The sequence below is a fragment of the Onychostoma macrolepis genome, chromosome 08 (genome assembly GCF_012432095.1).
Source record: "Onychostoma macrolepis isolate SWU-2019 chromosome 08, ASM1243209v1, whole genome shotgun sequence".
NCBI classification, from domain to species: domain Eukaryota; kingdom Metazoa; phylum Chordata; class Actinopteri; order Cypriniformes; family Cyprinidae; genus Onychostoma; species Onychostoma macrolepis.
The window spans coordinates 4254867-4272368 of NC_081162.1; the positions used below are offsets into that span (position 1 = coordinate 4254867).

Genomic DNA, 17502 nt, shown 5'->3' on the forward strand with positions numbered 1-17502 from the left:
CACAAAGGAAGATATTCTGAAGAATGTGGGAAACAGAGCAGTTCTGGGGCACCATTGACTTCCATAGTATTTTGTTTCCTACTATGGAAGTCAATGGTGCCCCAAAACAGCCTGGTTACAAACTTTCTTAAAAATATTTTCCTTTGTGTTCGGCAGAACAAAGAAATTCATGCAGGTTTGGAACTACTTGAGGATGAGTAAATGATGACAGAATTTTCATTTTTGGGTGAACTATCCCTTTAATAATAATGCAATATTTGACCGGAACGAAAAAAAATGACGGTTATTTTCGTCTGTATTACTATTCAACTGTAACTGTATGTTACTATGGTTACCAATGTTTATAGGAAGCGCATTAATATAGAACGTGATTAAACTGACCTGGAACTACACTGCAAAAAATGTTTTTCTTACTTAGATTTTGTGTCTTGTTTCCAGCCAAAATATCTAGAAATTCTTAAATCAAGAAGCATTTTCTAGTGAAGTAAAAATTGTCTTGTTTTCAGTAAAAACAACTCAAAAATAATCTTATTTCAAGCAAAAACTCACTTAATTTTCTTACCCCATTGGCAGATTATTTTGCTTGTTCTAAGCTAAAACTCATTCTTAAAAACATTCTTTAATGGGAAGAATAAACATGATTAAGATGAATATATTACCTAAAATTGGAGGGCTCCAACTACCTAATGTCTTATCGTATTAATGGGCTGCTCAGTTGAGGGCTGCATTGTTCTGGTTCTCTAGCGAAGCCGCTGTCTTGGTTACATGTTGAAAAATTGGCCGCAAAAGGCTTGACACTTGACAGCTCTTTATATTCAGCACCGCTTAAAGAACTAAAAAAAAGGACAAATAATTCATTTGTAAAAAATACCATTGTAATCTGGAACGAAGCCCATAAATATCTTGGAGACAGTGCTTTCCCGTTTTTCTCCTATCTGGGGAAATGATCATTTCAGCCCAGCTAAAAAGGATATGGGCTTCAAATTGTGGATGAATAAGGGCATGATTAGATTGAATGATTTTTATGAAGACAATATATTAATGCCATTTGATAATCTTGCAGCGAAATTTCACATACCTCAGAAACACTAAGTATTTGCAACTCAGAAGTTTTATTTTTACGTGTTTCAAAAATTCTACACAACTCCCCCCAATGTCGATATTGAAAACAATTACATTGCAAGATTGCTACATTAAAGGGCGGATTACCCAGTTATATAACATACTAAGAGAAAATCATAAAGAAAGCTCTGAAAATAAAAGACAAGCATGGATCCAAGATCTAAATATGGATATTTCATTAGATGACTGGAATACAATTTGTTTAAATGCACAAACACAAACTTTGAACTCTCGGTTGAGACTCTTACAATATAATTGGGTAATGAGAACTTATATAACCCCTGCAAGATTAAATATATTTAACCTTTATATCTCTGATCTGTGTTTTAAATGCAATAAGCTTCAAGGTACATTTTCCCATGTATGGGAATGTGAGGAGGTGCAGAAGTTTTGGGTTGGGGTGACTCAATATGTCTCTCAATTTACTTACTCTCCAATTCCTCCAAGTCCTGTATCATGTATATCGAGTATGTATGAAGATGATTGCTCTTTGTCCACTAAAAAAAGAAAGTTGGCGGATTTGTGTCTATTACAAGCAAGACGTTCTATTGCCCTGTGCTGGAAAAATACCAATTGCCCTTCCATTGGACTATGGCTGAAAAACTTAACATGTTTGGCTCTTGTAAAACTGACATATGTAATAAGAAAGAGACCCTTTGAAATTTTTTATATCTGGGAGGTGTTTTTAGACTTTGTTAAAATGGAGATATTGAAGATGCTTTAGATGTGTGAAGTTATGGGATGTAAGAAGTGTATGATATTTTTTATTTTATTGATTGATTTTTTATTTATTTATTTAACCTGTCTGGGGTAAGTATATATATATATATTTTTTTTTTTTTTGAGAGAAGTCTAAATATATATATATATATATATATATATATATATATAATAAAATTGCAATTTATTATAATCGTTTTCCATTTAATTTTATTATATTTTATGTAATTTATTTTCAGCATCATTCAGTGTCACATGATCCTTCAGAAATCATTCTAATATGCTGATTTGCTGCTCAAGAAAAATTTCTTATATTATCAATGTTTTGCTACTTCATATTTTGTGGAAATACTGTGATACTTTTTTCAGGATTCTTTGATAAAGTTTTTTACTTGAAATAGAAATCTTTTGTAACATAATAAATGTCTCTACTGACACTTTTGATAAATGTAATCCATCCTTGCTGAATAAAAGTAACAAAAGTATTAATAATAATAATAATAATAATGTTGAAAATCAAAGCTATTTTAGGACCTAAACACTGATCATCTTGTCTGGAAACTTTTTTGAAACTATATATACATACAGTTACACTTTTCAATTAAAATAACATTTTTTTAATTAATTTATTTATTTAACTGTAATGATAATTTTGGGAGGAGATTTTTTTTTTTTTTCAAGTTAACATGAAGAGAAAAAAAATACTACTGTTATGTATATTCACAAATGCACTTTCTAATTTGAAGAATATCTCTTTTCTTTCATTTTTTAAAAATTAAAAATAAGAATTCTGTGAGAAAAAGTGCTTAATCATTAAGATTAATGATAATTATTTAAAAACAAACCTAAATAAAACATTAAGACATATTACAACAATGAAAATATTTGGGAAAATATTATTACTTGTCATTAAAAGAACGTCACATTTCTTAAAATTACTAAAAATAGTATTTTTCTTTATGCAAAATATTTTTTTTTTTACTTTTGACTTTGGGGTAAAATTATATTCTTGCTAGCTTTTGTGAGATGCACCTGAATAGTTTTTTTTGTGAAAATAATGCATATGTGTGAAGTATCATAGAAAAACACATAACAACATGTACCTTTGCTGTCCAGTGTAAAATGACCCTCGTTGGCTGCTGTTGTGCTAGCTGCTCTGACGTTGGTTCCCCCTTGTGGCTGTGGTGTGGAAGTGCGCGGCTGGTTTTGAATGCTCTTGTGTGACACTGGTTTGCTCTGCAGGGCAGAATCGCAGGAGTCGGAGTTGTCTGGGTCCTCCCCGAGCGAGCAGGAGCGGGAGCAGAAGATGAGTCCGCCGCGAGGCAGGAAGGGTCTGCCCAGCAGAGGGAGCCGACAGCAGGCGCAGCAGAAACACGCCTCGGATGCGTGCCAGTGCTGGCCCTCGTACGTCATCTGACCCTGGTCTATACCTGCAGACGGAGAGAGTGAGCAATCCGAACAGTCAAACCCTTCAGTCATGTAACATCTCAATCAGGAAGCACAGCATTTCTCTGTAATGACTGAGCTTTTTACTGCCATCACTGAATGGAATGCAAGTTAAGCTTCTGCATCTGTAGCAATGCTGTCATTTACACAGAAACAACTTCAGCTTGTAAAAATGATCAAGAAATGTGTTCATGGTATGGCAAATAAATGTTTTATATATGCAACTAGTGCATCCTTTTAAAAGTATAACACCTAAGTCTATGAAGTAGTATTGTAGAAAATAATAATAATAGTAATATTAATAAATGGCAGTTTATTTACAGTACCATTCAAATGTTTGATGCCATTTTTTAAATTTATATCTTTTTTATATTTATATCTGTTTATATCTTAAACTTATATTCATCAAGGCTGGATTTGTTTGATCAAAAATACAGTAAAACCGTGAAATATTATTCCAATAAAATTAAAAAAAAAAAAGATTTCTATTTGAATATATTTTAAAATGTAATTTATTCCTGTGATGTCAAAACTGAATGTTCAGCATCATTACTCCAGTCTTCAGTGTCACATGATCTTTCAGAAATCACTCTAATATGCTGATTTGCTGCTCAAGAAACATTTCTGATTATTATTAGTGTTGAAAACGGTTGTACTGCATCATACTTTTGTGCATCATATTTTTTTTTCCAGGATTCTTTGAATAAAAAGCTCAAAAGAACAATTTATTTGGAATAGAAGCAACTTCTGACAAATTTAATGCATCCTTACTGAATAAAAATAATTTATTTAAAAAACCTTGCTGATCCCAAACTTTTAAATGATAGTAGCTTCTGATGTTCTGGTGGCATTACATAATACAGATTATTATAATGTTGAGGCTTTAATATGAGACTTAAATTTCATGATAAATTTCATAATAAGTTCATGATAAATAATAAGATTACCCCTAAATTCTCGATATTGTAATGCAAAAATGTACAATGCCCTCCACTAATATTGGCACTCTTGGTCAATATGAGCAAAGGTGGCTGTGAAAATAAATCTGCATTGTTTAACCTTTTAATCCTTCGTTCAAAAAATTCACAAAATTCTAACCTATCGTTGAAGTAAAACAATTGAAAGTGGGGTTAAAATCTCATTGAGAAATAAATGCTTTCTCTAGCTCATGTTGGCACCCAATTATTGCAACATCCTTTTCCCAAGATAACAGCTCTGAGTTTTCTCCTATAATGCCTGAAGAGTTTGGAGAACACCTGATAGGAGATCAGAGACCATTCCTTCATCCAGAATCACTCCAGATCCTTCAGTTCACTCCACTCATCTTCTATAGGGTTCAGGTCAGAGGACTGGGACGGTCATGGCATTTTGTGCTCAGTGACCCATTTTTGTGTTTATTTTGATGTTTGTTTTGGATCATTGTCCTGATGGAAGATCCAACCACGGCCCATTATAAGATTTCTAACAGAGGTTTAGATTTTTTTTATCAGATAGCATTCATAATCCTGTGGAACAGGAAGTCATGGCTGGACAATTTCATGCTCCTAGTCACCCTGGTGTGCTAAAAAAGGTAAATATAAATGGGAAAATACTTTAGAGATCTTTTACTTATAAGAATGTCTAGGGCTGCCAATAATTGTGGCCAACATGCATTGGAGAAAAACATTTATTTCATCATGAGGTTTTCTCCTCACTTTCAATTGTTTTACTTCAATGATAGGTTAGAATTTTGTGATTTCTTTTAATAAAAGATCAAAGGGATAAACAATGCAGATTTATTTTCACAGCCGCCTTTTTCTCATATTTACCAAGGGTGCCAATATTAGTGGAGGGCATTGTATATTATGCATGTTATTTAAATTATATTTATACATAATGGTAGTATTTGTTGCATTGCCTTTAATTTAAATGGTTGTAAAAAAAAATATTATTATTTATAGTGATGTGATATTATGATAAAAAGTGGGAGATAAAATATCCAAAAATATGCTAAATTCAATGTAATTTTTTTCCCTTTGATGAAATGTTTTTGTTCAGCTTCAGAAATTCTGCTATATATTTATTCTAAATATTCTTTTGATCTTTTTTTCCCACTCTCTCACTGTGTGTCATGTTCATGTAATCTAGTGCTGGTATGCAGTGTTGTCTGCCTGCTCTCACCGATATGTTCTCCGCAGGTGTCGCAGTATTCAGCGTACAGAGACTCATAGCAGTGGCAGCAGTACGGCCGGCTCTCTCTCATGATGTAGCGCTGGCCGCCCAGCGCCGTCTCACACTCGAAACAGCAGAAGTGCTTCATGTGCCAGTGCCGGCCCTCCGCCTCCGTACACTCGTCCGCGAAGATGATCTGATCACCACAGGAGGAGCAAACAGTGTGTTTGAATCATGCAGGGCTAGACTGAACTCTATTAGTTTGTTTAATAAATAGTATAGGATTGTATAGTATTATTAGTACAGCAGTAATATTAGTGAACTAAAAATAAAACATTGTTATGTAAATAAAAGAAACATTAACTGAAAACAAAAACCATATAAACAAAAATTCCCAGTTAGTTGCCAAGGCAACAATTTTTGCTCAGAACAAAACAAAATTACTAAAATTTAAACAGAAAAATAAATAATAATGATAATAAAAAAGGTCTAATAGTGAGACCAAAATAACTTATTTATTATTATTTTTTTAACTTTGTAATTTTTATAGATACATTTTATAATTATAAATAGTGTTTAAATAATAATAATAATAATTATTATCGTTGTTAAATACTCATTGATGCACAGCTGAGATCAAATTTCGGTTTTGGTTATTTAAAAAACATAGTATGAGATTGTATAGTAGTATTAGTATAACAGAGTTATTATAGTTACTTAAAATCAAAACCATATAAAAACCTTTTTTTCCCTTGAAATAAAATAAACATTAAATGAAATAAAATATAAAAAAAAAATCTCATTTTTAGTTTGTTGAAATAATACAATTAAAAAAGTATAATAAAAATGACTAAAACGTAAAAATGCGAAAACAAAAAATATCAAAATAAAATCTAATTTAAAACACTAACAGAAACTATAATAATGCCACTAAAATAACACTGTTCTATAGACATTTTATTTAATTTTCTAATTAAATAATTAATAATCAGCGTGTCTGGCACATGTGTGATAAGCACGCCTGCAACAAATTGAGATATTTAATACCAACAAATTGATCTAAATATGAAGTGTGTGATAACTGTAGGGACGGAGAGGACGTCCGGCGGTCACCTCGTCGCAGGCCTGGCAGCGGGGTTTGATGTGCTCGGCGTGGTGCCGGCCGCAGTAGATGTGTCCGTCCTGATAGAAGTAAATGAGATCCACCAGCAGCTCGTTACAGGAAGCGCACTGGAAGCACTGAGGATGCCAGCAGGAGCCGTGACCCGCTCGTGACGCAAACACCGCTATGTCACCGCCGCAGATCTGCCTGCCACACTGATCAACACACAGCGAGGAAGAGAGATTTAGAAAGTTTCCAAACTCATAATTACACGGTGGAAACTCAGCATTTTCTGAAAGCACTGGCGGCTCCCACATGACCGCTGGGATGAGACGGAAACAAGCAGAACAGTGAAAGATCCCATGAAATCTCCTCATCACTGCAGTTTTACTTATTTATTTATTTTTTTACTGATATAATAATATAACAAAAGCTATTAGGTTTAACATTTGAAGCATAGAAATTAAAACAGCCATAAATATTAGTATTGTCATTTTACTGTTGTACTGTACAAAAAAAAATTGTTATTAAATACAGGTTTTTGAGTACAATAGTATTATTTCTATAATAATAATTGTATAACTTAAAAATATTTAAACAATAAGAATAATTTATTATTATTATTATCATTGTACTGTAAAATAAAACAATTATTAATATTATCATTAAATAATTGTTTATTTTATTTCACAAGACCATGTTATTATTACTATAGTAATATTTATGTTTTATCTATTTTAAAATAATAATAATAATAATAGTTGTTTGTTATTATTAAATACAATTTAAATAAAATAAATATCACTATAGTACAATTATTGATAATAATAATAATAATTGTACTATAAAATACTATTATTATTATTATTATTAAATAGTTTTTTATTTATAGTACAAAATTAGTTTATTTAATTTAAATAAAATAATAAAAATATTATTAATTGCATTTTAAAATTATTTATTATTATTATTATTATTATTATATTTAAACACTCCATACTTTTTGTTTTTACAATACAATAGTATTATTACTACAGTAATATATCTCTTTATTTGACTTAATTTTTATAATTTAGTTACATTAAAATAATTAAATATAATATTATTATTAAACAAAGTGCAGGATGAGTAATAAATATTTTTTTTATTTAAAGGTTTATCCTGATTTTAATCACCAATAAATGTAATTATTCATTGAACATTGAAAAAATCATTAAGCCATTCTAGTTTGTTACAGTGATTTTACCACAAGTCTGCTTCACATCAAGTCTAGCACTCTTTAACAGCACTGTCTTGTTATTTAGCAGAGCAAAGCATCTATAATAAACAGCTATAATAAAGCCAAAATTAAAAACTTTCCAAGTAGAAATATCAAAGAAAGATTATGTACTACTAATTCTGTTACTTCTGTGTTTGATGACATAAAAAGACTGAGTATTCACACAGATCAACACAACATGACACAAACTGCCTCTCCTCAACCCAGTCACACCCTCCTGGCAGCTACTCATCAGCTGGAGTGCATTATGGGTGTTGAAATGTGGCAAACCCTTGAAATATCGCAGGGGGTGGATGGAAAGTATGTGCTTTTATCTAGTACATATGATATCTGTCCTGGCTCTGCTCAGGCTGGAGTTTGAATTGATCACAGCATATCAAAAAGTTTCCTGAAGCCACATGCCAGACGAGAGCTTCTTCAGCTCAAGTAGCTCAATGCACACTCCATACTTCAGCTGAAGTGATACTCAGATAAGTATGCACTCTTTTTCCAGGGCAGTGAAGCAGGGAGTTGTGAGTTCAAGGTGACGTAACAGATGAGAAGAAGCATCAGGGCTGATGTGATCAGCAGACTGTCACACTGTGGTGTCTCTGTTTCTCTACCTGTTGACAGATGGCTCCGGTCATGGTGACGGGAAAAAGTCGTACGATGCCACGGCCCAGATTCTCCCTCTTCCTCTGCTGGCTGAATAACCTCAATTCTTTCTTCTCTTCTTCATCCAGAGAGTTACAGTACTGAGGCTGTATACACACATTTACAGAACTGTTACAACTCACGCAAGACCAACACACACTGGCAACATAACGTTATCAACGAAATTAATGAATTCAGGTGAATATGGATGGTGAAATCCATGAAAACATGTCGAACATGAAAAAACAAAACAAACACTGCACCCTAAGAAATTATATTTTGCATAATGAAAACGAAGCCTATTTTTATGTCAATTATTGTATTTTATTTTACTTTATTGTATTTTATTTTTTACTACCATAATATACAATATAATTGCATTTGGATAAGTTTTTTTTTTTTCCTCTTCTGCTCATCATGAAAAATATAAAAAGTAATATTACAAAACATTACATTTAAAAAAAAAAACTGCTTTGTATTTTAATATATTTTAAAATGTAATTTTTTCCTGTGATCAAAGCTGGATTTTCTGCTTCATTACTCCAGTCTTCAGTGTCACATGATCCTTCACAAATAATTCTAATATGATTGTATACTAAAAAAAAAAAAAAAATAGTTCTTGTTATTTTCAATGTTGAAAACAGTCGTGCTGCTTTTTTGATGAATAGCATAGTTCAATAAGTGATAACAAGTGACAGTAATGTACACCTGACAACATGTAGTGTACTGTACTGTTGTTTTTAATCAGTTTTAAAAATGAACAATGCATACTGCTCACTACTATAAAAATAAGTACTCATAAGCTAGTATTCATCTCTGATTTCAGATCAGAATCTAAGACCAGGCTGTAGGGTTCATAGATTCAGGATTCACAGCTGTGGGTTTGGGATCTGGATGTAAGCAGTTTTACCTCACTGTCATGGGCCGGCAGCTGGTGTAGAAGCTGTTTAATTCGATATCGTTCTCCTGGACTGTTGACGTATGGAACCTTGTCCTCTGGAATACAGCTGAAGTACTGATACACCTGCAGATACATGAACACAGATAATTAACTGTCACCCGCCTTTTCTGAACGTAGACGTGAAAATGCATATGAAATGAAATTCATGAATGCTTTGGAATACAGAGCTAAGGTTGCTCCTTCTTAAAGAAGACAATCAGCAGATTATTGAAAGTGAAAAGAATTTTAAAAAATTAAAGTGTAAAAAAAGTTATAGAAGTTTGTTTACTGTAAAGAAAATGTGTTGTACTGGTTTTTTATGTAAAATATATACATTACAAAATATTTTGGAATCTAAAATTGCTTTAAAATCAAAGCAATACATCAATTTAAGTTATGTTCCAAATTTGAAGTTGATATCACAAAAATTGAGGTTCAAGTGAGATTTTGTTTAGGCTTCATACCAAAAATAGCCCCCAGGTATAAATTTCTGTCAAATTTCTGCGATTTTAATAGTCCTTTACGATTGTTTCTTGTCAAGTCAAGTCAAGTCACCTTTATTTATATAGCGCTTTTAACAATACAGATTGTGTCAAAGCACATAACAGTATCAAATTAGAGGATAGAGTGTCAGTAATGTATAATGATAAGATTAAACACTCAATTTTCAGTTAAAGGCATTTCATTATTGAATTCAGAGATGTCATTGTCTAGCTCAGTTTAGTTTAAATAGTATCTGTCATTAGCAGATTATTAGAACATTAGCTTGTCAGACTACGAACATGATGGTCATGTCAAACTGTGGGATATCAGTTGTCATTAATGTCAGACTATACGACAGTCAAGATGATCGCAACAGCCATTAATCGGCTGTCAGTGAACATGTCAAACCAGCAATCAAAGACTACAGATTTTAGCCTAGGATTATAGGAATATTATCAGGATTGGATTGGTCTCAGACGACCAATTCGTGGCCAAAATCGCACAGTGTGAACTGGACTTAAGGTTTCGATTGATATCTACTTAAATATGTGATAGGGAAAAAAATGCAATAAAAAAAGAAAAAAAAATTCACACTTATAATACAATTTCACATTGGCTTAGAAAACTACAAACAAACTGTGACTGGTCGCTTTTCAAATGAGTACAGTCTCTTCCGGTGGTTACTGGGCAGAATAAAATAAAATGTGGAAAAGACAATGTTAAATATCAAAACTACACAAGGCAACCAACATTATGTTTTGTCCTTAGTGAAGCTTGACGTGTGAACCACCATTATGTCTCATTGTATGGAAAAGAGCATCCGCTTTGATGACTGAGTGCAAGAGAAGCTGTGATTGTTCACTGATTGGAGAGTTTGCTCTGAATCAGCCACTTTACTAAAATGCCTTTGTATTTATAGATTCTTCTGAATGCTGCCTGCTCACCTGTTCAGGCTTGATCCCGGGCGGCACCCAGGCGTATTCTTCTGAGGCGCAGCCCGAGTCGTCGTCGGATATGGAGTGCCTCTGGAAGTCTGACACCAGCTTCATCATCATCCTCTCCAGCTGTCCGGGCACAGTGCGCACCACATGCTCCTCCCGCACACACTTACAGTGCACACAGATCTTCCTGTGGAAACAGGTCAGCAGAGCGGCGCTGAGTGAACACAGCCAAAACAACTGACTCAATCTCAAACTAGGCCTATACAGAACTGTTCATGATTTAGGATCTGTTAAAAAAAATAAATAGGGAATTAAAACAATTTTGTGAAACAGACAACCAGGAAAACAAAATGATATATTCATGATTAAATTAAAGCAGTTAAAAAAAGACTTTATAAACATGAGAAAGAAGGAGACGGCACTGCCCATGGTACATTTGTGCAACTTCAGCATTTCCTCAAAAAGACAGTTCACACAAAATAAAAAAAATGCTGTCTACTCGCCGCCATGTAGCAAAACAATATTCTTGAAACGTTTTTCATGAAACACAATAGGACATATCCACTCATTTCCACAGTCAAAGTGGAAAACATTCACAAAAGTATAGGCCTACTTTTATATACTAGTATATTTTTTACATGTACACTAGTGTAAGCGTACAATGCACGCGACACAAATTTCATTATCAGAACAGTACGCACATATATATATATATATATATATATATATATATGATTTAGGCTAACTGAGGCTTCTCATAGCACTTGCATATCATTGCTCTTTTATTGATTTTGATTGCTTCCATTGTCCTCATTTGTAAGTCGCTTTGGCTAAAAGCGTCTGCTAAATGTAATTCCGTCACCAGAATAGTATGCATGTACTGTACGTGCACCATTCAATTTTTGTAATTGATTTGGGTCGTACGTGTACAATACATTGAATTTGTCTTGCACTAATCAGTTGTTCCACAAGGTGGCAGCACTGCCATTGTTTCACAGTAGAAAATAAAACTAAAGAGACAGGACAACAACAACAAAATAGCAGAGACTGCACCAACAACAGACAGCTGCATTGACAAGTGCATGTGTGAGAGTCATGAGATTGCCACAACTTTAGTTTAAAAGAGTACAAAGGCATTTTTATCATAACTTATGTAGAAAAAAAATTGCGCAGACACTGGACAAACATGAAGCTTTCTAGAGTGCATGTGTCGACCACCTGTGTTTGCGCACACTACCAAATGGAGTATACTTTGAAAGGCTACACATTTGACTGTATGCATATGGTAGTGTATGCGTACAAAAACAAAGCATACCTTGGGCTTGACCGTGCATACAAAGTTTGCCATATCTCTCCTGGTGTTGTCACTCAATTTAAAAGCAGGGTAGGTGATTTCGCAGATGTTAGCAATAGCAAGCAAGTTTTGAAAGCATAACATCTCACCCTCCTTGCAAATCACTCTCCAAAGCCATGCCTCCTTCAAAACACATGAATGCACACAACCGACCTGAGGCTAATCAGCAACAAGATGAGAGACTGTTGAATGCAACGCTGTCAGATTACCTCATGTCTCGCTCACCGGTGAGAAAACATTACAGTACAAAGTGTATAATATTACAATAATAACGCCTACCATTCTCGCTCGTTCTGCAGTAGCAAAGACTTGTTTCGTCCAAAATTTTCTGAACTAACTTCTTGAATGAATGATTCAGACATCAAATACATTTTAACAGTCACTGGTCGCCACTTAATGGCATAATGTTACATAACATTTGAAGCATGACATTAGGCTAGTTCCAAAGGTCAGTTACTTATTTTGTTCGTGGCTGCCACAACATCATCAGGGCCTTTCGCACTGCTTTAGTTCCAGAACTAAAAGTACAGTACTAAAGTACTGGAACGATTTTGCGCAAACTATTTCCCAGTACCATTTAAAGGGTTGCATTCGCACCGACAGTGGGTACTAAGAAGTGACGTAAGCCGGACGATAGCAAAGTCATTTGTTTGCCGCGTTCAACAACATAAACAAAGAAGAACAACGTTAACAGGAGGATGGAGGATGCTGTGATCGGAGCTGTGTTTTTGTTATGTCACGCGGGTTTCACAATAATTCGACATGTACGTCAAGCGACTGAAAGAACGGAAAGGAGGACGTCGAATCTCCAACGACAACTTGCAGTGCTACACTTCATTGAGGCTGATAGAAGCACAAAAAACGCTGTAGACGAAGTCTTCATGTAAATGCCGTTTATAAATGCTCTCAGTATGATACAATGTTTACACAGTATATGTTTACACAGTGTTTTAAATCATGGCGGGTGAGGGCGTTTTCGTACGCGTTTAGCCAATCAGCGTACACTTACGTCACGGATAGTTCCTAGAACTGTTTTAGACCCTACTCTGAAGTAGGAGCTAATTTAGTTACTCCAAACGGAGTTCCTGGAACTAAAACTGTTCCTAGTTCCCACGGTGCGAACACGCCAAAAAGTGGGTAGTTCCACAATTAGTTCGGGTACTATAAAAAGGTTCCTGCGGTGCGAAAGGCCCTAGAGTCTATATCCGGACTATACAATTTTATTCCAATACTTTTGTTATTATCTAGTTAATGTGTGCAAAACAGAAATGTAGCCTACTGTGTAGACTGTTTCAAACATAAAGCTTGCATGATGAGCACTGCTATCTCTAAATAAGCGGCTGCGTGAAAGCAGGTTTAAATATTCCAATGTGATTGTGATTTCAAAGGTTTAATTAACATAGCAAAATCGTCATTTAGGAATAAGATTGCGTGTGTTTGAATCGAGATTGCGATCTTTCAATGATTTCTTACATATATATATAGCCTATGTATTTTTGTAGCCTGTGTCATATTTGTACCAGACCTCAAATATAACCTGGGCCCAGGCCCGGGCAGCCCCCCCGCTTCCACAACCCATGGTTATATATGGATATATATGCTTATATAAAGAATATACTTTTAAAGACCATGCATTCGACTGTATGCATACAGTGTCTCATAAAAGTGAGTACACCCCTCACATTTTTGTAAATATTTTATTATATCTTTTCATGTGACAACACTGAAGAAATGACACTTTGCTACAATGTAAAGCAGTGAGTGTACAGCTTGTATATCATTGTAAATTTGCTGTCCCCTCAAAATAACTCAACACACAGCCATTAATGTCTAAACTGCTGGCCACAAAAGTGAGTACACCCCTAAGTGAAAATGTCCAAATTGGGCCCAAAGTGTCAATATTTTGTGTGGCCACCATTATTTTCCAGCACTGCCTTAACCCTCTTGGACATGGAGTTCACCGGAGCTTCACAGGTTGCCACTGGAGACCTCTTCCACTCCTCCATGACGACATCATGGAGCTGGTGGATGTTAGAGACCTTGCGCTCCTCCACCTTCTGTTTGAGGATGCCCCACAGATGCTCAATAGGGTTTAGGTCTGGAGACATGCCTGGCCAGTCCATCACCTTTAACCTCAGCAAGTCTTGGAGGTGTGTTTGGGGTCATTATCATGTTGGAATACTGCCCTGTGGCCCAATCTCCGAGGGGAGGGGATCATGCTCTGCTTCAGTATGTCACAGTACATGTTGGCATTCATGGTTCCCTCAATGAACTGTAGCTCCCCAGTGCCGGCAGCACTCATGCAGCCCCAGACCATGACACTCCCACCACCATGCTTGACTGTAGGCAAGACACACTTGTCTTTGTACTCCTCACCTGGTTGCCGCCACACACGCTTGACACCATCTGAACCAAATAAGTTTATCTTGGTTTCATCAGACCACAGGACATGGTTCCAGTAATCCATGTCCTTAGTCTGCTTGTCTTCAGCAAACTGTTTGCGGGCTTTCTTGTACATCATCTTTAGAAGAGGCTTCCTTCTGGGACAATAGCCATGCAGACCAATTTGATGCAGTGTGCGGCGTATGGTCTGAGCACTGACAGGCTGACCCCCCACCCCTTCAACAATGCTGGCAGCACTCATACGTCTATTTCCCAAACACAACCTCTGGATATGATGCTGAGCACGTGCACTCAACTTCTTTGGTCGACCATGGCGAGGCCTGTTCTGAGTGGAACCTGTCCTGTTAAACTGCTGTATGGTCTTGGCCACCGTGCTGCAGCTCAGTTTCAGGGTCTTGGCAATCTTCTTATAGCCTACGCCATCTTTATGTAGAGCAACAGTTCTTTTTTTCAGATCCTCAGAGAGTTCTTTGTCATGAGGTGCCATGTTGAACTTCCAGTGACCAGTATGAGAGAGTGAGAGCTATAACACCAAATTTAACACACCTGCACCCCATTCACACCTGAGACCTTGTGACACTAACGAGTCACATGACACCGGGGAGAGAAAATGGCTAATTGGGCCCAATTTGGACATTTTCACTTAGGGGTGTACTCACTTTTGTGGCCAGCGGTTTAGACATTAATGGCTGTGTGTTGAGTTATTTTGAGGGAACAGCAAATTTACACTGTTATACAAGTGTTACGTCTAATGACGTATTTATTTTTGTATCTATTATTGATACAAAGAATGTTATTGGCGTTTGTATTTCTGCCCTCTTTCTCTCCCGTTCTCTCTTTCTGTGCTTGATGATCATCTGCGGTCATCCACCTGTGTGCGCTGTCCATGCCCTAATTGGTGCGTGTTTGCCGGCTTCTAGTACAAAAGGGCAGAGGGAGCGTGGAGGAAGAAGAGAGACATCGCGGCGTTTGAGGTTGTTCTGCTCTCCAAGCCCATGAGCACTTATTGTGCTCTTTGTTAGCTTGTCACAATGTTTCCTGAGTTGATGATTCAATTAAGAATTAGTTAAGTGATTGGGTAAGGTAGGGTGGAGAATACTCATATGTTTTCTCCTGTTTAATGGTTAGTTAGGGAGTGAGGAAGTTATATGTTGTTTTGTTTATTTTCTTTAATGTATAGGTAATTTAATATTTTCCCCTTCTTAGGTAGAGGTATTGTTTTTGGATTTTCTTTTGTTTGGGCCCTCCTCCCGAGGTAATGTTTCTTTGATCGTATTCTTTTCTGTTTTTGAATCCTTTGATTTGAGTTCAAATTAAAAGGCACCCAAGCCATTTTTCAAACTTAAATTTGTGGTTGGTTGTGATTTTTGGGCCTGGAGAGCTGGAGATCCTCAAAGTCTCTCCACTATTTATTGTTTGTCGTTCCCTCACCCCTAGACGAGAAAGGGGAGGATGTAACACAAGCTGTACACTCACTACTTTACATTGTAGCAAAGTGTCATCTTCAGTGTTGTCACATGAAAAGATATAATACAATATTTACAAAAATGTGAGGGGTATACTCACTTCTGTGAGATACTGTATGTTATTATACACGTCAAAAATATATACTTTGGGCTTAATAATATGATGTGCACATCATGGTCGATGTTAAACACCCGCTAGCCACTTTATTTTCACTTTTTTATTTTTTATTCTTAATGTGAAATAAACAACCCTCAGAGTTGATATGTGAAAGGCTGATATGAGAAAAGGGAAGAATTTAATCAAAAGAGGGTGGATTCGATTGAATTTATCTTTTGGCACGACTGACCCAATCAAGTCTTTACTCACCACACCACGGTTTCTGTTACCATAATGCTTCTGTCTTCATTTTGTCTGGCTTGAACAGTCAGTGGTGGGTGGAGCTAGTGTAAATAGCTTTCAATGATCATAGACACTCTGTAATTAATTAATTATGCATTTATTCAATTCTGAATGTGGTCAAACCCCATCACTTACATTCTTGAGCGCTAGCTGACGTGACTGATGTTCACGATACCTATTATTACTCCTCAAAACACACCATAATTTCAGGCCGGTGATTCATGACTTACACCACACACTCGCATAAAATGTGTTACATCAACTCTTGTTGACATTCCTCTGATATCAAATGTCAAAACTGACCCTGAGTTCAAATTTGAATTTTTACTGGTCTTACTGTGAACAATTCATCATTTAGCACAGAAAGAAAAAAAAATGTTTGCCTTCATCAACATCAAATCAAAATGTTATGACTTGTTTCACCTTTCTATGACTTATTTTAAGCTGATGTTATGAAGCCCTCTTATTTTTCAGGCTCTCCACTCTGTCATAAAGACATTTTCACAATCTCACATTTTCACAATCCAATCAATTCCTCAATGATAAAGTCAAGCCCTGACCTCATTTTTTTTTCCTCACTGACTATCCTCTTTCACTCAAAAGTATGTCATATTACGGGGGAAAAAATAAATAAATAAAAAAGACTGGGTTGCAAATAGCTTTCATGTTGGTTTCCTAAACATCCATAAAATAAGTACGGCTAAGAATACATCTAACTATACACAAATAAAAACATCAAGAAATGATGTGCATTAAATGGATGCACAAATAAAGACAATAATATTTAACAGAAAAAAATGAAAGTAGCATGTGTGTACAGACCAGCCTGTCCCACAGCATTGGTTTGACACCTCACCCTGATTTAATTCACCTGCTGTTGGCACAACAATTTAATTAATGACATCTAGTACATCTATTAAGGACAACATGATCTAATGTTTCTGATTAGGATGGGCACTGCAGGTTCATCCATGGCAACATCAGAAACAATGACTAGAGTCATGGCAGCATATTCAGATCTTACAATTCACTACACAGTCAAACCCATGCCAACAAAAAACA

The 17502-nt window shown here is 35.5% G+C and overlaps 1 protein-coding gene across 1 annotated transcript in view; it reads right to left on the reverse strand.

Moving 5' to 3' along the window:
• Positions 1-17502, reverse strand: part of prickle3 (prickle homolog 3) — a 48175-nt gene that overhangs the window by 7979 nt on the left and 22694 nt on the right. Inside the window, exons 3-8 of the mRNA XM_058784316.1 lie at positions 10821-11004; positions 9364-9477; positions 8423-8560; positions 6553-6756; positions 5449-5635; positions 2946-3272 (exon numbers count right to left, since the gene is read on the reverse strand). Coding sequence (XP_058640299.1) covers positions 2946-3272; positions 5449-5635; positions 6553-6756; positions 8423-8560; positions 9364-9477; positions 10821-11004 — 1154 coding nt within the window. The remainder of the gene's footprint in view (positions 1-2945; positions 3273-5448; positions 5636-6552; positions 6757-8422; positions 8561-9363; positions 9478-10820; positions 11005-17502) is intronic.